This window comes from Protopterus annectens, chromosome 14.part0 (assembly GCF_019279795.1).
Source record: "Protopterus annectens isolate FY-2018-M chromosome 14.part0, PAN1.0, whole genome shotgun sequence".
NCBI classification, from domain to species: domain Eukaryota; kingdom Metazoa; phylum Chordata; order Ceratodontiformes; family Protopteridae; genus Protopterus; species Protopterus annectens.
The window spans coordinates 1,123,280,630-1,123,303,978 of record NC_056748.1 but is presented as its reverse complement, the minus strand read 5'-3'; the positions used below and the strand labels follow the sequence as shown (position 1 = coordinate 1,123,303,978).

The 23,349-nt window shown below is 40.7% G+C and overlaps 1 protein-coding gene across 3 annotated transcripts in view; it reads left to right on the top strand.

The window, feature by feature from the left end:
* Positions 1-23,349, top strand: part of ZFYVE27 (zinc finger FYVE-type containing 27) — a 1,067,636-nt gene that overhangs the window by 618,833 nt on the left and 425,454 nt on the right. For all 3 annotated transcript variants that reach the window (XM_044056911.1, XM_044056910.1, XM_044056912.1), the window contains one exon: positions 19,510-19,657. In XM_044056911.1, the coding sequence (XP_043912846.1) occupies positions 19,510-19,657 (148 nt within the window). The remainder of the gene's footprint in view (positions 1-19,509; positions 19,658-23,349) is intronic.

Sequence of the window (23,349 nt, the reverse complement as noted above, 5' to 3'; positions counted from 1 at the left end):
TCTGAGAAAAGTAAGAAACTATCCTTAAATTATGCAGGAAAATCAATATCTTCTCTATACTGGTAGATTTATACATAGACATTTTTACACAGAGTTTTACATTTCGTCAAATAGGTTTTCAGCAAATACTCATTCGTCGAACACCTAATTATCGAAGCCGTGTTTCAGCAAACGGCGGCTTTTAACTAGGGCACACAAGCAGTTGGCCAACCAAGTAACTGCAAAAAAAGGTGCGGGGCTGCACCATGTGTATATGATGTCTGCTTTTTTTAAATTTTGCTCAGTGTTTGCCTTCAGATTTCACTCAAGGATGTAGCGTCAAAAGAATCAGTAGTTGGGGCAGCAGGGATGAATGAGATTTTCTGAAGTAAAAAGTATTACAGAAAATGAAGATTGTTTGATTATATCAAAGCATGGGTCCTATTCGGATATCATTAATGATATTGCAGGTACTTAGAATGACCAGTGTCATGTTTTACACTTCTCCTATTGTCATTGGCAGCAGATCTTTGAACTGTGATTAATGTCAAAGGTTATGTCTGGCACTGCTGCATAGTATGTTAAAAGATGGTTTTGGTAGGCAGGAAATTAGAAAATATTAAAAGAGTCATCCAAGGTAGAAGAGGGGCACAGAGGGGCACTGGAGGGATTTTATCTACTTGTCCAATAATTTTAATAGCATGCTTCAGTAACTAAAAACTTTGAGGTTAATTAGATTACCTGTTTGGATTTGCTGCAAGGCTTTAGACAAAAAAAATAAAATATTAATGATCAAGACAACAAATATGCATATGTGCATGTGCATTTTATATATATATATGTGTATGTATGTATATATATATATATATATATATATATATATATATATATATATATATATATATATATTTGTGTGTGTATGGGTTACTCGTAGATGGTTGAAATGCATTCTTTTCAAATGCATTTCATTTGAATTAAGGTGATGAAATGAAATAGTTAGACACAAATAAATGGAACTGAAAGCTCGCTACAGACCACAGACAGGCACATTGTTCCTTTTTGTGCAATCTTGGAGTTGGTATATTAAGTTAACAGGGGTGTGGGTAGGTTCAGCCTGCAAAAAATACTTACATTCAACAAAATGTCTTACTTCAACAATTCCTTTTTTCAGTTTGTTTTACACAGCAGAACAGAATTTGGAATAAATATACTTGGATGTATTTCCTTAAACCCATATGTGTATGTGTGGGTGTGGGAGTGGGTATTTGGGAGGCAGTAAACAGTGGTTTCAGCTATCATTAATAGAGAAAGTAGTTGCCATAACTGGAATCTAGCAGATATGAGAAGAGGTATGTGAGCAGTATTGGTCACTTTCTCTATGTTCAGACAAATCATTGCAATATAACTTTTGCTTCATTGATAAATAGACATAAAACATCATTTACTAAAACAAAGGGAAAAAAACATGAAAACAAGTCTTACTGCACCCCAGGGTGGGAACCTTTGCGTGTCGCAACTGCTAATTTACATGCTAACTGTAAGGTTGGACAATGGTGGGGGTAGAGAGAAACAAAAATAGTACATGAAAACTTAGTGGTCCTACTGAGCCCGTTGAAAGTAAACAAATCATGATGACCAAAAAATCAAAAGAAAATTGGACCAAAATACACTCCATTAACCCCAGTGAACTGAACAAAAAAGGAACAAACACAGATTTAACTAAAGTTTAAAGAAAATGTCACTCCAGTCTCAACTAAATAGCATAATCATCTTCTGAACTAACAAATATCCTTCAAAGAAACTAAAATAGCTTTCAGTTTAAATGAATGCCAGAAATTAATATCCAGAACACTAGAAAACAGCTCTCTTTACCAAAAGTAAATGTTTCTGAAAAAGGAAAAAAAAAAAAAAAATAACTTGAAAGCAGACACGTAAGAAAGGCGATATATAACAATCTGCACCATGATCAAGTTTAGGGAAACCATCTTGTGCAGAGTCGGGCCTCACAGCACACCTGGGCAGGCATTATTTCCACAGTAATACCCACCCTAACAGGCATCATTGCTTACGCAGCAGTCACTTTTTTCCAGTGTGTTGTACAATGGGTTCTATTTTTTAATATTTTATTATGTTAAACACTAAACTTTAAGTGCTTCTTGAACTTCTCTAAGTAGTTAAAGTTTATTCAAGTTCAAGTGTATTCAGGTATTTTTTCTTTATAATTTGTAGTTTTTATGTAAATTGTAATTTTCTTTAATTTTGTTTGATAAAAATTGCAACCAGATTTTTGTAGTGTAGAGAATGATTACTGTTACTTCTTATGCCAACATCATTTGATAAAAGCCTTGTTGGCAAATACATTAATGCAGGCCAAATCCTGTAAAGCACCTAGCTAATCTAAACACGTTCATCCCCCCCCCCCCCGGTGGTCATAATAATGGACTTGGAAGAGGAGGACAAGACCATGGCTGGCCACCTATAGATGACCCTATATTTGAAGAATTTCTCTACCTCATACAGGCGAAACTATGGTGTTCCATAGTCCCCCTGTTCCCCACAGCTGAGGATATAGCAGGGATGTGCATACATCCACCCAGTTCTCCTGGGTGCTCCTTCATTTAGAGAACATCTTTAAGGATGTCACCAAAGTGGCTTGGGGACAACCATAACACAGTAGCCATAGTACCTAGAGAATCAGACAGAATATTCTACCGACTCAGGAAGTGAACAGTCTGGTTAGAAACGCTGAAGCCTTCAAAGGAGCTCCATGTTCTCATAGCCCTACCTTGCACTCACAGGACAAGAAGTCCTGTGCATTAGATGGATTTGGGAATTGTGTGCTTGTGTTCTCTACCCTGTCTTTGAGGATGCCAAACTATTCCACTCTCATTTATTCCCATTGAGAAGTGTCAGACTAAATGTTGCTTCTGGTAGAGAAGCTATTGACTGGAAAAAAAAAAGAAAAAAACTCAGAGGCAGGCTACTTCCTCTTGAAGTGCATAGTCTGTATTTATAACATGGCTAAGGGCTCAAAGGTGCGGTCAGTGGTAAGGCAGCAGGCACAGCAATACTCTTATGCACCTGGTTAAGGCTAGCGTTATGTGGAGGACACCACGGTAAACTTTATACACTTACATTCTCAGGATCTTATCTGTTTGGTGATGATACCAGCAGGTACCTAAAGGAGATGCTATAACAAGGTAGAACCATCACAGCTGTGGAGTAAAATTTCAGCTTCCCCAGTGGTCTGTTAAGATGCAGAGAAGACAAAGTGGAATATGGCTTTTGTGGGGTCCACAGCCTAGTCACTTCGGAAGGGCCAATCCGCAAAGCTCCTTCCAAAGTACATGTCTGCCCAGGTGGAGAGGTTTCTGCTGCTTCGAAGGAGGTCATTTTCAGCATCAGGGTGTCAGCAGCAGTCCTCAAGTGTTCCCTAACTGCTTTTCTTCAGAGGTATGCAGGAGATAGTATTTAGAGGACAGTTGTTCTTTCACCAACAGCAATGACTGAAGAGTGCATGCGACATAAGGGTTTGTAATCTTCCGTCACTGTTGTTAGTCAAGTAAATATGTTTCTATGCACTTTTATAATGCCACTCACCTTGACATATGCCCCATCCCATCAAAGAAAGACACCAGAGCAGGAATTAGATGACCTTTAACAAAAAGTCACTGTCCAAGAGGATCAAACAAGTTAAGGATACTGAATAGGATAATTGACTAATTAAAAACTAATTAAATTTAATTGATGAATTAAAACTGATTAATGAAAGCAGCCCAAAACCAAAAACCATGTATAACCTAAAAGCTGAGAAACAGCAAGGGAAGCAGCACATGCTCTATTCACACAAATAACCAACAAAAACTAATATAAAAACATAAAAAAATATGAATTATAAAAATTTAAACATATATATATATATATATATATATATATATATATATATATATATATATATATAGATGTGTATATGTGTGTATATATATATATATATATATATATATATATATATATAAATGTATGTACAAATATATACATGTATATATACAAATACCTATATATTAATACCATTTAAGTAGCTTTTATTCATCTGTCAAAAACTGTCGATTTGAGCTTACTAGAAATAGATATCACATCATTGAGTCCTGGTGGGAAGTAAGCATTTAAAAAAACTTGCCACCAGGTTTGAAAATTTTTGACAGATGAATAAAAGCTACTTAAATGGTATAATATATAGGTATTTGTGTATATACATGTATATATTTTTTACATACATTTTTATATGCATTGTTTTATATACATATATACACATTTTTATAATTCATATGTTTTTTATGTAATATGTTTTTATATTAGTTTTTGTTGTTTATTTGTGTGAATAGAGCATGTGTTGATTCCCTTGCTGTTTCTCAGCTTTTAGGTTATACATGGTTTTTGGTTTTGGGCTGCTTTCATTAATCAATTTTAATTCATCAATTAAATTTAATTAGTTTTTAATTAGTCAATTATCCTATTCAGCATGTGTATAAAATTTTACAATGGGATGTTTAAACTTGTATGAAGAAGTCTGGTGATGGTCACCAGACGAAAGCGCTTACCAGTGTTTAAATAAATTGCTTGGCTGTATTCCTGATTTCTAGCCTTTGTGTTTCTTTTTGGACTGTTTGATTGGTTTAGCTGCTTGTTTTTTTTTCGTGTGTTTTTGCAATATGGCTGAAGGAAATCCAGGTGTTACTTATGAAGATTTTAAGCAGCTCAGAGACTCTGTTCAGTCAATATAGCTTACTGCTATATCCTCTGTTCTAGGGAACCTTTGGATATGGTCACTCAGGCAATATAGCTTACTCTAGGATTGACTGTCAACTTTTGGATATGGTCACTCAGGCAATATAGCTTACTCTAGGATTGACTGGGAACTTTTGGATATGGTCACTCAGGCAATATAGCTTACTCTAGGATTGACTGGGAACCTTTGGATGTTCATCGTGCATACAGCTGCAGTCATAGCAGATGGGTTTTCCTGCCATCAGGCGGGTCCTCGGTCGGCCGAATTCCAAAGTCTAGGTCCCACGTCGGATGTCGTCGCTTCTTCCCTGACGTCAGTGCGACAGGGGTATAAAAGAACCAGCCAACGCCATTTTCTTCAGTCTTTCTTGCCGCGCGGTGCCCGAAGCAGAAGCAGTTCGCAAGTGCCGGTCGGCCAGCTCCTGAGATTACGAATATTTTTCAACCGAAGTCTTCTTGAAAGCTAAGTACCCCGTTGGGGAAACTTTTCTTGCCTCAGACCGATGTCAGCGAGGCACCTACGCAGCCCCTGACTACCGATGACACTTCATTAGCGGTGTCTTCTGTGCCCGACGTCGCAGGCTCTTCGGCCCACACCCCGACTACAGATACCGAAGCAACTCTTGGCGGGCAAACTCAGAGTTTAGACAGGCCTGCCACCTCTCAAGGTGTCTTCAGGCCTTCTTCTTCTTTTTCCATTAAGGCTTTCACTAAATCTAAAGCAGCCATGCATTCTAAAAGACAAGCTCCACAGGGCCCCTCTCAAGGCCCCATGCCTAAAAAGCAGATGCTCAAAATGGCTGAGGATTTGATTACTCTTATCAGGGGTTCCCAACCCCCCTCGTTCAAAAGGCCCAGAGTGGAGGAAGAATACCCTTCCTCGGACCAGGCCTCCATTACTTCAGAACATTCTGAAGACCAGGAACATTCATACTCCCCTTTTGAAGATTCTGATGCAGAGGAGTCCATTCCCTCTGTCTCCCACCCCCCTGAGGACTACTCTTTTGGGGAAACCTTGCATACCTTGAGGGAACACTTCCACTGGGAAGGCCAAGATTACTCAGACTCCAAGAAAAGGCTCAGGGATTTCCTCTTGCTCCCTCAGCACAGGCCTCTGGCTATCCCTCCTGTCTTAGACATACTAGATGATGTGTATTCAGAGGCCAACCTCAACCCAGATTCTTTACCTCCAGCTCCAGTCAAGTCTGACAGGTATTACCGGGTTCCTGATTTACACCAATTCCTATACAAAAGCCATACGGCTGACCCAGAAACCATTTCACAGGGTCCCAAGGGAATTAAGGCCTCCACTGCCAAAAATCCATTACCTTCAGAGAGAGATTCCAGAGCTTTAGAAAGGTGGGGGAAAAAGGTTTACACCTCGGCCACCTTAACCATGAGGGCATTAAACTGTAAATTCCATATGTTAAAGTATCAACAGTTTTTGTTATCTCAGTTGAAAAGTAAAATGTCACAACCTGAACAACCAGACTTGAAGGAGTTGCAGGATTTGTTGCATAGTGCAGAGCAAGTGGGTAAACATACCTTGCAATGTGGTTTTTGATGCTTTAGAGGCCTCATGTAGAGCTGCTGTTACAGGATCAGTCATACGTAGACATGCTTGGCTCAAAGAGCAAACCTTACCAGATCATGTCAAAGCTAAACTACTAGATGCACCTCTTCAAAAAGATGTATTGTTTGGTGTTAAAGCTGAGGAGGTATTAAAGAAAATGGAGGAAAAGGCAAAACAGTGAAAGATTTCCTACAGGTACAACCTCCACGTTTCAGTAGAAATTGGCCTTCAAACAATTGGTCCTTTCCAGCCATGGACAGACCTCAAAGAGGTAGATACAGGCGCCCGAGGGGTAGAGGGCAATCTCAAGGATCATTTAGAGGCAGACAATGGCAAGCACCTACACCAAGAGGTGGTGAGGATAGTTCACAGCCATTCAGAAAGCAGAACCAATGACTTTCCCCTTTGCATGCCAAGCAAGGCTCAATTGGCAGCACCTTTAGGCGGAAAGCTGGCATTATTTTCGAAAAATTGGCATATTGTCACAAAAGACAAATGGATCCTGGACATTATAGACAGAGGCTACAGATTCCACTTTCACACCCTTCCAAAAATGAGAGGCATGCCAAACCTGCCACACAATCAAAAGGCAGAGGCACAAAAACAAATTTCAGATCTCATGGACATGAAAGCTATTCAAGAGGTACCTGCACAAGAACAGGGTCAAGGTTTTTATTCCAGACTATTCCTGGTACCAAGGAAGGGCAAAGATTGGAGACCTATTTTGGACCTATCCATCCTAAACACATATTTACTCGTACCAAAATTCAAGATGCTCACATTACAGCAGCTTCTTCCCATGCTGGGCAAGGAGTCTTGGCTGGTAACATTGGACCTCAAGGAGGCATACCTGCATGTCCCAATCAGACAAGATTGCAGAAGATACCTCAGATTTCTTGCAGGTTCAACCCATTATCAATTCTCTGCATTGCCCTTTGGCTTATCTACTGCGCCCAGAGTGTTCACAAAATGCCTGGCATCAGTAATTGCCTTCTGCAGACTTCAAGGGATACAAATATACCCATATTTGGATGACTGCCTGGTCCAAGCGGACAGCAAACACATACTTCTGAAACACCTGGCGTTTGTAATAATGTTGTTGAATTCTCTGGGATACACAGTCAACAAAAAGAAATCAAGACTGATACCCTCTCAAACAATAATTTTCCTGGGTGCCAGCTTGAATACAAACACCCAGATGGCCTACCTCACGCCAGAGAAACAAGGGCAACTAACTCATTACTTCAGAAAACTGGCAACCTTCACCAGGCTAACTGCAAGGAAAATCCTGCAGGCTCATGGCATCTTGCATCCTACTAATCCCATGTGCAAAGCTGCATATGAGAAAACTTCAATGGTACCTAAAAAACATATAGTCTCAACACAGCCACAGTTTGGAAACAATTATACCACTGATTCCATGTCTTCAAAAGGAATTTCTGTGGTGGGCTCAAGCATGCCAAAGAAACATAGGTCTCCCATTCTGCAAGCCTCAAGCAAATCAAGTCATCACAACAGACACCTCTGACTACGCCTGAGGGGCGCACATGACAGATCGGTGCATTCAGGGCAAATGGTCCCAAAAAGAAAAGCACCTACACATCAATCAAAAGGAAATGCTAGCAGTAATAAATGCTATTATGGCTTTCAAAGACCTACTGCATCCAGGCCAGCTATTGATAAGGACAGACAACACCACAGTGATGTGGTACATAAACAAACAGGGAGGAACCCATTCATACCCCCTATGCAGGCTAGCTATGTCTCTTTGAAACATGGCTCTGGAATTACAAATCCAACTTCAAGCACAGTTCCTGCCAGGCAAGGAAAACATGCTGGCAGACAACCTAAGCAGAAATATGACAGATCCACACGAATGGAAGTTGCATCCTTAAGTTTTTACAAAGATAATTCAAGCATGGGGAAGGCCAGACATAGATCTCTTTGCCACCCACAGAAATTACCAATTGACAAAATTCTGCTCAAGGACCTTTCATCCACAGGCCTGGAAAGTGGATGTACTCTCTTTCAGTTGGACAACAATGACAGTTTATGCCTTTCCACCTCTTCCTCTGCTGCCCAAAGTTCTATTAAAAGCCAGAGCAGACAGACCAAAGATGATTCTCATTGCTCCAGACTGGCCAAGACAACACTGGTACCCACTCTTGAGGAGCCTGACGCATTCCCCACCATGGATCCTTCCTCTAATGCCTCTTCTACTGATTCAGCACAACTTCAAAACTCTTCACAGTCAGCTGAAAACACTCAATCTAGCCGCATGGAGGATTCCTTAAATTCACAACAGACCCTACTCTCCAAGGAGGTGCAGGATGTCATTTTGGAGGCCAGAAGGCCATCTACTAGAAAAGCCTACTCCGCAAAATGGAAACGGTTTTGTGCCTGGAATCAGAAAAAGGGTCAGAATCCTGAAATACTGAATTTACCTCAAATATTACAGTACCTAGCTCAGATGCTAAGCAGTGGACTTTCATTCTCCTCCATCAAAATCCATGCCTCAGCCATTTCTGCTCAGTACAACACTGATCCTCCTTTATTCTCTCACCCTCTCTTAAGAGTTCCTCAGAGGGGCTAAGAATATAAAACCCCCAAGGAAGCAACCAGTACCTGCTTGGGATCTCAATTTCATTCTAGAAAAACTGACCCTACCTCCTTTTGAGCCAGCTGCTTCAACAGAACTGCAATATTTGTCATGGAAAACAGCCTTCCTTCTGGCTATCACCTCAGCACGCAGGGTTTCGGAACTACAAGCCCTCATGGCTGTGCAGCCTTTCATCATTTTCCATCAGGACAAAGTTTCCTTACAAACCAACCCTTCTTTTATGCCAAAGGTAGTATCCAGGGTAGCCTTGAATCAGGCTATCCACTTACCTACCTTTTACCCTAATCCACAAAACAAAGGGAGAGACTACTACATTCCTTGGACATTCACAGACAGCTCCGTTATTATTTGGACAGAACAAAGCCTTTCAGAAAATCAGAGCAACTCTTTGTGTCCTATGCTACAGGTGCTCAAGGGAAGCCTATTTCCAAACAGACAATCTCAAAATGGATAGCCCACTGCATTCGCTTTTGTTACTCTTTTCATGGTAAAACTGTACCTACAGGCATCAGATCTCACTCCACAAGGGCCACAACTACCTCTGCAGCTTTCCTCAGGGGGGTTCCTACCAAAGATATTTTGGAAGCAGCCACTTGGAGTTCTGTACATACTTTCTCCAAGCACTATCACCTACCATTATACTCCAAATCTAGAGCGGGCTTTGCCACTGCAGTCTTGCAGGGCATCCTGGCTCCTCCTAGTTCCACTTAGTGCCTACCACCCCTTTTTTAGCTTTGGGATTCTACCTATCTGTTATGACTGCAGCTGTATGCACGATGAACATAGTACAGTTTTGTACCTACCATAAATGTAGATGTTCGAGTGCTAATACAGCTGCAGTCCAGGTTTCCCTCCCTCCTTCCCCTCTTGGGACAGGCCTAATGGCTAACACCTCCTCATACAACATGATTGGGGTATTCTTTTATGGTGTATTTGCTTGCAACTACTGTTTTTTGATTTTATTGCATTGCATTATTACATAAATTTATGTTTTGCCTTCCTTCTGGGGCACCTGACATCTGGGGCAAGAAAAACTGAAGAAAATGGCGTCGGCTGGTTCTTTTATACCCCTGTCGCACTGACGTCAGGGAAGAAGCGACGACATCCGACGCCGGACCTAGACTTTGGAATTCGGCCGACCGAGGACCCGCCTGACGGCAGGAAAACCCATCTGTTATGACTGCAGCTGTATTAGCACTCGAACATCTACATTTATGGTAGGTACAAAACTGTACTATATGGTCACTCAGGAACAGATCAGTATTGATGATTATAATTACATGGCAACTGAAACTCCTAAAATTCCAGTCATATTTGGAGTTCCAAAAATCCACAAGGGCCTGGCTGACCCTCCCCTTCGGCCAGTAGTGGATTCGGGCTGGTGAAAAACTAGTTATATAGCCAGGTTCATGGATAGTAAACTTAAAGAAAAGGTTTTGAACATTCCATACCTTTCCCGTGATTCATGGCAATTTTTTGAAAAATGCAAAGGTCTTATTCCCCTTTGCAGAAGGGGGAGTTTTCATCACGATTGATGTCAAGAACCTTTTTAGTTATATTCCCCATGCTATGGGGATGGATTGGTTTTTCTGACTTTTTGTATGATGAATTTGGTATTGAGCAAGGGTCATTAATACTTATACCCAAATGATGGAGATAGTTTTAAAAAATAATTATATTTATTTTGAGGGCCATCACTTTAAACAACTCGAGGGTGTAGCAATGGGGTCAGCTTGCAGACCCCTGTTTGCCAACATAGTGATGGCCTGGTGGGAGAAACATTTTTTGTTTTGTTCCCCTTTTTTATACATATTGCCTTGTATCTTCGATACCTTGATGACCTGTTTGTGGCATGGACTGGACCCTTAGAAGACATACCTGCATTCATTGAATTTCTTAATCAAAGCACAAATTTCCTCAAATTCACCTATACAGTGGAAGAGGAAAAGATTTCTTATTTAGCTATATTGATTACAAAAATAGGGGATGGGTATATAAAATCAACAATCATTAGGAAGCCCACATATTCGAATAGTATGCTTCATTATTCTAGCAGTCATCCTATGCATGTTAAGCGTGGGATAATGAAGGGCCAGTTTGTTAGAGCTGCCCGGATGGTCATATTGTTTAATGATTTTTTATTGGAATGTGATTTTATGGGTAAAATGTTTCTCGACGGGGTATCCTGTTGGTTTGATATGTAATATTAAACAGGAGGTCATAAACAAAGTAATGGTTTTTATGTCCCTGTATTGGAAAGTTTTGATATGATAGGACAAGACCAACACCTGTTGCTTTCTAGAACTAATAATTATAATACAATTTGTGGGGAAGTTATATCCACTAATGGGGAATCACAAAAGGGTATTGGTAGCACTGAGGAGATTGTATGCCCCTTTGTTTGCACATAGTCTAGTGATAGTTATATAGTGCAGGACATTGTTAGAAAAAATTGGGTCATTCTTATGCGCGAACAGGCTGTGTTGGACACCTTTGGAAAACATCCTAATTTTGTATTCCGGAAAGGTAGGAATATTAAATGCCTGCTTGAAAAACCTGTAGTTATTGAGACTAGGGGGAGTATGGCACCCTGTGGTATGTGCCATCAGTGTAGGCACATACTGAGAGCATCAGTCATTAACATTCGTGACACAAAAATGATGGTTAAGGGTAAATATAACTCATACTCATGCAGTTGTTTACGCTGCTGTTTGTTCCCAGTGTCCAGCTTTTTATACTGGGAAAACGCAGCGTAAACTGGCTCAATGTATTTATGAACATCTTTAGAAGATTCGTCAGCAGGATGAAAAAAATGCCTTATATAGACATTTAAAGACATTTTCCAACCATACATTTAAGTTCCTGGTGATCCAACAAGTCAAGTGTGAAGCCAGTAGGGGACCTTGGAAATTACTTCTCGAGGAGAAAGAAACCTGGTTGCAAGTTTTTTTTTTAATGCTTACTTCCCACCAGGACTCAGTGATGTGATATCCATTTCTAGTAAGCTCAAATTGAAAGTTTTTGACAGATGAATAAAAGCTGCTTAAATGGTATTAATATATAGATATTTATATATATACATATATATATTTTACATACATTTTTATATACATTAAAACATATATATATATATATATATATATATATATATATATATATATATATATATATATACACATACATTTTTATAATTCATATGTTTTTTATGTTTTTATATTAGTTTTTGTTGTTTATTTGTGTGAATAGAGCATGTGTTGCTTCCCTTGTTGTTTCTCAGCTTTTAGGTTTTACAGGATTTTTGGTTTTGGGCTGCTTTCATTAATCAGTTTTAATTCATCAATTAAATTTAATTAGTTTTTAATTAGTACTATTTAGTGTGTGTATAAAATTTTACAATGGGGTGTTTAAACTTGTCTGAAGAAGTCTGGTGATGGTCACCAGACAAAAGCGCTTACCAGTATTTAAATAAATTGCTTGGCTGTATTCCTGGTTTCCAGCCTTTGTGCTTCTCTTTGGACTGTTTGATTGGCTTAGATACTAAGTTAAGGATACTACCCAAGATTATTTGTTGGTGCCAAAAACGAGAAAGGACCTCATCTCTATTCTTGATCTTAGCAATGTAAATCATTCATAGTAAAGGAGATATTTTGAATGGTTTCAGTGCAAATAATAGTTCCCTGTTTATCATCAGAGCACCAGAAAACTGGATCTGCTATTTGAACCTTAAGGATGCTTATTTATATGTCAAGAGGTCCACAGAGTCCTGGAGGTACTTGTGCTTCAAGATTGGAGGCAATCACTACCAAATCAGAAGCCTATCCATCCTTCTTATTACAGACCATGGGGTACTCTCCAAGCGCATGGAGGTAATAGCAGCTCACAAATGGCTACTAGGGACTAGAGCATTCGTTTGTCTGGGTATGTGACTCAGTACTGCTTTTACTCAGGAATAATTCAGTCAACGTTCCTAGTCTTTTATCAGCTTGCTCAAGTCCCTGGACATTATGTCCTAATTCTCCAAATCTCTGCTCCGTCCCAGTTAATGTTTCATCTAGTTAAGATATAGTTTGGATACTGATGCTTACAAAATGATCTTACCCAAGGACAAAGTCAGTGTTCTACAGTCCACACTTGAACAACTAAAGTGGCACTGCAGATTCAGTCCCCAAGATTGTGTTGCACGGTGGCAGAGATCAAAATGGTACGTCACACCCGTCTACAAGTGAACCCCTGTAGTGAAACATCTGGCTCCAGTGTAAAGAGCACAACCAACATATGTACCAGAACATAGCCACTCTGGAATCTTGCTAGAAATTCTTTTAATAATGTCTGCATATCCCCATCCTTAACAGAGAAAACACATTTGAGACTCGCATCTCCTTTCAGTAGTCATCACAGATGCATCTTCGCACGGGTGGGAGTGGGGTCATTTCCAAGGCAGAACAATCCAAGACTCATGGTTACCTCGGGAACCCCAGGCACACATCAGTGGGCTCGACCTCCATGTAGTATTTCTCACATTGAAAGTCATCTTAGATTATTTATTGTAGGGGGATAGAGGTGGCCCACACAGGCAGTATAGCAGAGGTTTGACAAATGAGAATGGAGCTCACTTCTTCCTCTTGTGCTCAGAGTCCACAAAACTTTGTCTCTGGGCCATTTCCCACATCCTGTTCTTCTTAGTAATACACATCCCATGGGCAGTCAAAACCTTGGCAGACAGACTGTGCAGAAGTCATGAATGGTAAGTAGACCAGAAGATGACCAATACAATATTTCACAGATGGGGGCAAGTGGACACAGATGTTTTTACCTTATAGTCAGATGTGAAATATCAGAGATTCATCTTTATTCTGACTCAGGACCAGAAGGTTTGAGAGGCTGTTATGGAGAGGTGGTCCAAGGATTTCTTGCATGTCTTACCCACCCAACACCCTTGATAACGATCACCATATAGAAAAGCAAAGAGGCTATACTTCAAGCTGATTGTGATGGCCCCTTTCTGGTCCTGACAAGTGTGTGCTTTCCTCAGCTGACCCCATATATGCTGGAGAGCCTTTTTAGTATAATAACCTTCTGAGAGTTGATAACTTACTTCTCCAGCAAACTCCAGTCAGACTTTAATGCCCCCAAAAGTCAGCATGGATTCTCCAGTTCTCTGCACATCCAGCAACTTGGCTTGGCATCCCCTGAAGTTAGTTGAGATTCTGACATTGTCAAAGAACCATTCTACAAAAAAGATGTACAAGGACACATGAAAATGCTGTTTAAATCAACCAAACAGGACTGAACTCAGGATTAATCCTTTGAAAAAGGATGTGTAGTACCTTGCAGAGCATTTTGACAAAGGTGTTAGCTATTCCATATTTATTTAGCAGCAGTTTGTTATTTCTTTGTATTGTTCCACTGCACCTGCCTACACCTACAGAGTAGATCTGTGTGTCAGCTAGGCCTTTCTTGGGGACACCTTCTGTTTAAGTATTATAATAAGAGATCAGGTCACCTTGGCAATCTTTATTTCATCGTAAACGTACTTGCCCATTAAGCCAGTGGCAAAGCCAACCTCAGATATCTGTTTTGGAATACACTTTTCTGGAAGCCATCACCTCAGCTTGAAGTGCTTGAATTACATGCATTGTTGTTTAAGCCCCCCCCCCCCACCCCATTTAAATTTCCACAGGGAAAGAGTAAATCATAAAACCTAAAGTAGTGGGATGAGACCAGTTTGAACCAGTTGATTTAATCTCCATGTTTTCTTCCCAGATCACCAGAATGAAGGAGTGTACCTCTTTTGTTTCCATCACACAGTCCATCAAAGTGTAATATTCCACTTCATAAGGCACAGAGTTTCAGACAGAACAACCAGCTATTAGTTTCTCATGCCCCATAAATAAAGTGCTTACAGTTATCCAGCTATGCTTTCCAAACAGATATCAGATAATGAGTGATGTACACCTTGGCAGTCAAGAGGAGAAGGTAAACACTTGCACCACACCACACTCATCCCATAGTCCCACTAAATCTACACCAACAAAATCCACACATAGAAACACAAAAGCATTTGCGGAGGCTCTCAATAATAATCTGCTCAAACAGCAGAGACCTCCAAAGCAGAAATACAAGCAACCTCCACCCCCCTAACACAACCCAAATGACACATAGCCCACAGACTCAGTGTGCCACTCAACCACAGCCCATAAGGAAAAACAACGTACCCAACACTCTACTCATAGGTGACACTATAGTCAGGCACACTGATGTCCCACTCACCAGGCTAAACAAGGAGAAGGTTACTGTCAGCTGGCTGTCGGGTGCCAGGATCCACCACATAACACAAGCACTCAAGTCATTCTACAGCAAGTACAAATATGACTCTGTCATTGTCCATATTGGTGTGAACGACCTGAGATGTACCGCCCTGGACTACATGAAAAGAGACATGGAAGAGCTCTCCGATCTTGTAGCCCAGGCAGGTATGACCCTATCCCTGAGTAACATCCCGCCATCGCCCAGAATAATACCACAGTACAAGGACAAAATGATTGACTTCAACTGTTGGCTAAGCTTCTGGTGTCATTCTAAGGGGATTGAGTATCTGTCTGCCTGGGATGACATGGTCGACAGACCATGATGCTTTGCCATAGATGGCCTGCACCTGTCACCCCTGGGATTCCAGATACTGGCTAAGGCTCTTGCCGCCCCTATAGTGCCTTTTTTAGGCAAGGTTCAAATGACAAATTCACCACCATAACAGGAACAGGCAAGCAAAAACTGAGGGTAATGCAACTCAATGCTAGAAGTCTAAATCTCAAAATGCACTCCCTCGAGGCACTCCTTAAAATGGAGAACATCGATATTTGTGCAGTGACTGAGACCTGGTTCCTGGCTGTATAGAGCATCCCTGTATTACCAGGCTGTAACTCATACCACACTTTTCGGCCATCTAACCTGGACCGGAACACCAAAGGTGAAGGTGTGTCCATAGTCATTAAAGATATCCACACCTCCAGGCAAGTTGCTCAGCATAATGCATCTGAATTTATCCAAGTGCAACTAAATCTGGGCAAAACTGCAATCCAAATTGTAGCTTGCTACAGATCGCTCACCATGCCCCAGGATTTCCACTCCTCTTTTCTTGATATACTGGAAAATGTTAGGGTTCAGCCAAACATCCTAATAATGGGTGATTTCAACTACCCCACCATTAACTGGGAAAACTACTCATGTACCAACTCCTTCGCTCAACACTTTCTGGAATTCATAAATTCCAATGCCCTGGATCAACTTATCCACACCCACATCAGGGGCAACAATATCTTAGACCAGTGTTCTACACCTGAAGTCAACTCCTCATTGGTCAGATCCGACCATAAGCTAATCACCCTAGATATCCACATCCTGTCCCCACCCCCCATTAAGGAAACCACAGTAAAAAATTTCTCCAAAGCCAACTTCATGCTTCTTAAGATAGAAGTGGCGAACTTCATGACACCCATGCAGATGGACAATACCGTTACGACTGCTGAATTCTGCACAGATGCACTCTATAAGCACTTACACGAGTGCATGGATTGTGCTATTCCAAACAGAACCAAGATGCTGTCCTCCAAAAAAGGAAGCCAATCTGGTGGTCCCCTGCCACAAACAAACTCTACAACAGAAGGAAGAAACTGTTGCAAAAAAGAGTAAAATTCCATGAGTGGAGGAGCTCCCTGGTCAGCCTCAGTAAGAAGCTGAGATCCCTTATAAGATCCTCCAAAGCTAGCTACGAAAACAAAATCACCACTGATTCTAAGGACAACCACAAAGCATTCTATGGCTATGTCAAGAATCTCATTGGCAACACCCATATCTGCCCTGAGTTACAGCACAACGGCATGAAAATTACAGAACCAGCTAATATTGCCAGCATCCTGGCAGATAGGTTCACTTCTAACCTTATCCCCCCACCCCCTAAAGGGCCCATATCTCTACAGGAAAAATGCAGAATCCCTGTAATCACAACTACGCAGGTAAAAGCTGCACTCTTTAAAGCCAAAACACAGTATCCATGGGACCGGACAACATCCCAGGCTGCGTTTTACATGAACTTCAGAACAAACTGGCTCCCCACCTAAGCACCATGTTCAATCATAGCCTCACTTCAGGCTTTGTGCCCACTGAATGGCGCACAGCAACAGTTATCCCACTCAACAAAGGGGGGGCCACCACTGATCCCGGGAACTATCGCCCTATTAGCCTGATGAGCCCGGTCTGTAAGGCCATGGAACGTATCATTATGGAACTCATAAACAAAGACATTGGTAACCTCCAAACTCTGGACCCCATGCAGTTCGGGTTTGTGAAAGGCAGATCATGGTTATTGAACCTGATCAACTTCTTTGAGGCAGTCACCAAAGCCGTAGACAAGGGTAAGGTGGTTCACACAGCTTATCTTGACCTCGCCAAGGCTTTCGACACCATTCCCCATTCTGGAATTGTAGCTAAACTCGCTAAACTAGGTATAAATCCCTACGTCACAAGATGGGTTGCCAAATGTCTCACTGACAGAACCCACACTGTAAAAGTTGCAGACTCCAAATCTGACTTCAAACCAGTGACAAGTGGAGTACCACAGGGGTCATTCCTGGGACCTCTCCTGTTTTGTATCTACTTCTGTGACATACAGGCTAACTCAGAAGGCCTTTGGCTAACGAAGTTCACAGATAACTGCAAACTAGGAGCCATAGTCAAGTCCTCAAATGATGTGGACATCCTGCAGAAAGGCCTCACTGAGACAGATGCCTGGTGTCAGAGCCATGGCCTCAAGCTCATAGCCAAAAAGTGCATTGTCATCCTCTTTGGTAAAAGCTCTGTACCCATGAACTACCACATAGGCGGCAGTCTACTTAACGCCGAATGTGTGATAAGAGACCTTGGGACCCAGGCGGACAGTAGTCTCTCCTTTAATAGTCACATCGCCACAGTAGTCAGGAAGACCTTCTGTGTGGCACACCTCATCACAAAAGGGTTCTCATCCAGGAAAAAAAAGGTCATTGTTCCCCTCTACTCGACACTCATTAAACCCATTATAGAGTACAACACCCCTTTTGGAAGGTACTTCACAAGACATCTGCAGCAGCTGGAAAGGCCACAGAAGTACCTCACAAAGAGGATTACTGGCCTCAAACAGATGCCCTACGCAGATCGTCTCAAAAGACTCCAGCTTTACTCTGTAGCATATCGCCCACTCCTAGGTGATCTCTGCCTAACATATAAAGCTATGTCAAACCCAGAGCTGTTGGACATGCTACACCTAAAGAAATCCCAATCCCTCTAAGCTACACGCTCTAGGGACCTAAACCTTTTCACCACAATAAACAGGACATGCTGGAGGGATAGATTCTTGTCCCAGGGACTTCCCATACTCTGGAACAAGCTACCCATCTATGTCAAGCAAAGTTCCTCATTTGCACTCTTCAAGAAAAATCTTGATGAGTGGATGGGAAATAGGAAATACACCCCAGGGATCACTTCTGTGCCTCTGCTCGACAGGAACACAGGAAAATAACTTTCTTGGGTGGTATAAGCCAGGGAATCTTGTTGGCTAGGCTTACTTAGGTCCTTGGGCCGATAGCCTAGTGCCTACCTATGAACTTGTGCATGCACATTTATTTCACAAGAGCAGTGGCCATCCGTACTACATTCTTGTGGGATGCTTCTTCAGAAGCTATTGGTGTGGGTGCTATATGGTCCAGCCTCAGCACCTGTGCCAAGCATTTCATACTGGGTATCACTTCTAGAGTAAGATTATCTTTTTGGAGCTACTGTTAGCAAAGGATGTTTTCTTAGCCTAGCTCCCTTGCATGTCACCTGGGTACTCCATCCTTCCTGTTAGAGAAGCTGAACCATTTCTTATCTGATATGAAAGTTACATATCTGTGTCTCCAACATAAGTACCCCCCACCTCCTGAACCACCCCCCTTGCACAGGCAGGCATGCCAGTCTTTTCTTCCTTCTATTCTTTTTCTGTGTCTCTGGGTGGTTATGTTTAATATGTTCTAGTTTTGTAGGGTGTACTTTCCCAAGCTAAGAAAAACATTAGAGCTGTGAGACTAGAGGGACCATGAGATCTGAGGAGGCATTTGGCCCTGAAAAGCTTTGAGTGCCAAGCACTCCCAGTGTCTGAAACATATAATCCTACCTGCTAATGAAGGTAGACACAGTTTCTTACAGGTGTATTGTCATGGGGAGTTCATAACTTATTTTCAGCACTGACATTTGAAGCTAATGCTCACCCTTGAATAGTTGGTTCTTATGAACCATTTCATTAACTCTAAGGCCAGTCTTTAGATTCTTCATTTTACACCAGATTCTACTAATCTAGATTATTGTTTTGAATGTACTTTCCATCCTAGTCTATTGATATTCCAGTCGGAATGACTGTATTTTGCATGATAGGGACTACCAAAGCCTGACCTGTTATGATTCTAGGAGACAGAATAAGAGCGAGCAGACTTTCTTACCTTCATAGCTACTGGTTAGTAATTGGTTTATTTCTACTCTGGTTTAGGAGGATGATGATGAAGGGCCACCATGTGTCATAGAGTATGATCCAACTCTCCAGGACAATGGACTGTCCAGCAGAAACGAGATGATAAAGAGCAAAGTTTCCAGGCTGACCGAGAAACTGAGGAGGCGCTACCCAGCAAATAACTATGGTAAGGTATATGGGGTACTGGCTGTTACCACTACCTACACAGGTTTCTTGTATGTTTTCATTTTATTTCCTTCCCTGCATTCAGTAGTAAATAAAAGTGGCAGGTAGAAATTTAAAATGTTGACAGATTCAGGAAGTTTATTTGCAGGGTTGAGTACTGAAGTGACACTTTGCACATGTGCAAAAATGCGAAAATGGGGTTGAGGATGTATGGATGGATGCATATGCTTCTCTGCCATTATAGGGCCTTTTTTCAGAGTTTTGGGGAAAAGGAAGAGAAATAATGTAAGTTAAAAGTCTCATAAAATGTATTTTGAGAATTAGATGGCAGAAGTAGGGACACAGTGGTGCTTCTCTCTTTTTTTTGTTTTGATTGTTGTGAGGTTGTCATCATTGTCTTTTTGTTTTGATTCTTGTGACGTTGTCAGCGTTTTTTGTTTTGATTCTTGTGAGGTTGTCATCATTGTCTTTTTGTTTTGATTCTTGTGAGGTTGTCATCGTTTTTTTTGTTTTGATTCTTGTGAGGTTGTCATCGTTGAGTACTGCATTAATGCATTTACCTGTTGCATTGCTTAGAGTGAGGCACTTTATAGCAAATGTTTATTGAGCTTGGAATGCATGCAGTTATGTCTTGTAGTTTTTTTATTACATCTTATAATCGGGTATCTTTGAGTAATATTTATACATGTGTGCTGTTACACGTAGGTCCTGGAAATGTATAAAGTCTGTTTATGTTTCTGTATTTTATTTATTTCATTTTCACATTGTTTCCTTTTGCTTTTAATAAGATGTTTTTGTTTATATTATGCCACTGTCTGAGAGCTTTCTATAATTTTCTGTAATAGTGCCATTTTAAATTGTCTATGTGGCAGTTATTAAAACATAAAACAGATTTTATTGTTTATAGTATGCATTTTGAACATTATGAAACTTAACCGAGAACACTTATTTAAACAATAGCATAGTTTAATTTGTTTATAGTATCATACAAATTTGTGTCAAATTTAATTTTCAAGGCACTGTTGTTTTTTTTCTATTAGTTTTAACATACATTTCTGCTCAGATCTGCCAGACATTTTTGTCAGATTTCATTTCAAGGCAAAATAGTCCACTTCTATTAGTTTTAAGGTACATCTGTGCTCAAGTCTGCTATTGTTTATAAATACTGTTTCTGTTTTCATCACCAAGTAACGGGGTTAAGGTATTCTTTCAGTAATGAGTGAGTCAGCCATGACTTGCAGCCATGTTTCCGTCTATATTTAACACTGTGCAGATATTAATGGTGGGTCTGTCCAGCATGCTGTCTTCTCATTGGAGATGCAAACATAAGGCTGAATGTTAAGTGAATGGGACGAAATTCATTCATCAACCTTGTATGCCTTTTTTTGCTGATACTCTTTAATTTATATACTAAAAAAAAATTGTAGGTGTCTTTTTGTGAGAGGAGTCTGCTTCTGTACCATTCACCTTGTCCTTTTCCTCAGGCTTTGAATTTTACCAGAGTTGAAAGAAATTTATTTCAACATTTCCATGATAACTATTCTACATTTAATGCCCTCTAAAGTATCAAGTAAAGAAAACGTCTGTTGGTCCTTGTAGCTGAAAAGTTTACAAACACAGTCCATTTTGACAACATTGACTTTGGTCTAACAGGTTCATTCTGGAGCTGCAGGTGCCTCTCGCTATCACCTTCTCACACCTGTCTGTGCTGCAGGTGCCTCTCGCTATCACCTTCTCACACCTGTCTGTGCTGCAGGTGCCTCTCACTATCACCTTCTCACACCTGTCTGTGCTGCAGATGCCTCCCGCTATCACTTTCTCACACCTGTCTGTGCTGCAGGTGCCTCTCGCTATCACCTTCTCACACCTGTGCTGCAGGTGCCTTTTGCTATCACCTTCTCACACCTGTGCTGCAGGTGCCTCTTGCTATCACCTTCTCACACCTGTCTGTGCTGCAGGTGCCTCTCCCTATCACCTTCTCACACCTGTCTGTGCTGCAGGTGCCTCTCGCTATCACCTTCTCACACCTGTCTGTGCTGCAGGTGCCTCTTGCTATCACCTTCTCCCACCTGTCTGTCCCGCAGGTGCCTCTCGCTATTACCTTCTCACACCTGTCTCTGCTGCAGGTGCCTCTCGCTATCACCTTCTCACACCTGTCTGTGCTGCTGATGCCTCTCACTATCACCTTCTCACACCTGTCTGTGTTGCTGGTGTCTCTCGCTATCACCTTCTCACACCTGTCTGTGCTGCAGGTGCCTCTTGGTATCATTTATTTTTTATTTATTTATTTTACATTTGTTTACCGGGAAGGTCCGACTGGGCTAGTAGCCCGTTTTCAGCGGAGGCCCGGGGAGAAAAGCTCCAACAAATGTAATAACTTCAAACAGTAGAAACATTAGATGAGCATAATAAATTGCATCCATAATTATACATAGAATTTAAAAAGGAACATAAAGAGCAAAATATTATACATAATTATATATAGGTTTGAATAGTATCATAAGTTATTTGCTTCAGTTGGTTAATAGAGAAGTTGACTATTAAAATAGCAGTATATTTATATGCAGTACAGTTAATGTGTGATTTCACATAGTTGGTTCAAGAAGCAACTTCTCACACCTGTCTGTGCTGCAGGTGCCTCTCGTTATCACCTTCTCACACCTGTCTGTGCTTCAGGTACCTCTCGCTATCACCTTCTCACACCTTCATCAAATGTATATTAGAACAACTGGTAAGCTGACAAGTCACTCAATAACCCATTAGAAAACTGTTTTGTTGGTTCCACTTTTTAATGAAATAAAAATAAAAAATACAATAATGCGACAATTCTCCGTACTAAGCGCTTTCACCCACAATCGTATAGGGCATCTTCAGAGTACAAATTCTTCACAAAAAAGCCATCCTTTTTATAGTTGGAATTAAATGAATGAATGAATTAATTGGTTAATGATGTAATTGTATAATAACATAATTATTAGTAAAGACACTGGAGAAACAATATAAAAGAAACATCTAGAGAAACAGTGTAAAAACACTAAAATATTTCAGAGTCCCAAAACGGGTGTCCACTACTGTGAACCTTAAATAAAACATAACTTTCATTTTCTAGTAACTATTTGATAAACACTAAATATAAATAAAGATTAATCAAAGTTAACAGTGTTTGCCAATATTTAACAGATGAAAACTGTTTGACAGATAAAAACGTTTAACAGATAAAAGCGTAAAACAGCAGACATAAAAGGCGAAATTATAACATGCTGTTGATCTCATAAGATATAGTTCTCACAGGTTCTACACTAATTGTACACTTATTTAAAATATAGAATTCATATACATATACTAAAAATATAAATTATTAAATATATATTTATTATGAATTGTGAAATAAGTAGTGTGTAATACTTCCACGATCCATCTACATCAGTAATGTCTTGAATAAATTATACTTCTATATCACCTTCTCACACCTGTCTGTGGTGCAGGTGCCTCTCCCTATCACCTTCTCACACCTGTCTGTGCTGCAGGTGCCTCTTGCTATCACCTTCTCACACCTGTCTGTGGCATTGTTGTAATCTTCAACTAGCATTGCACACAGAGTCCTGCATCCTTGTCTGTGAAGTATTACTTCCTTAAATACATCGTTGAGCCAATACATTGTTGAGCCAATCCCCTTCCAGCTTCCATTTATGC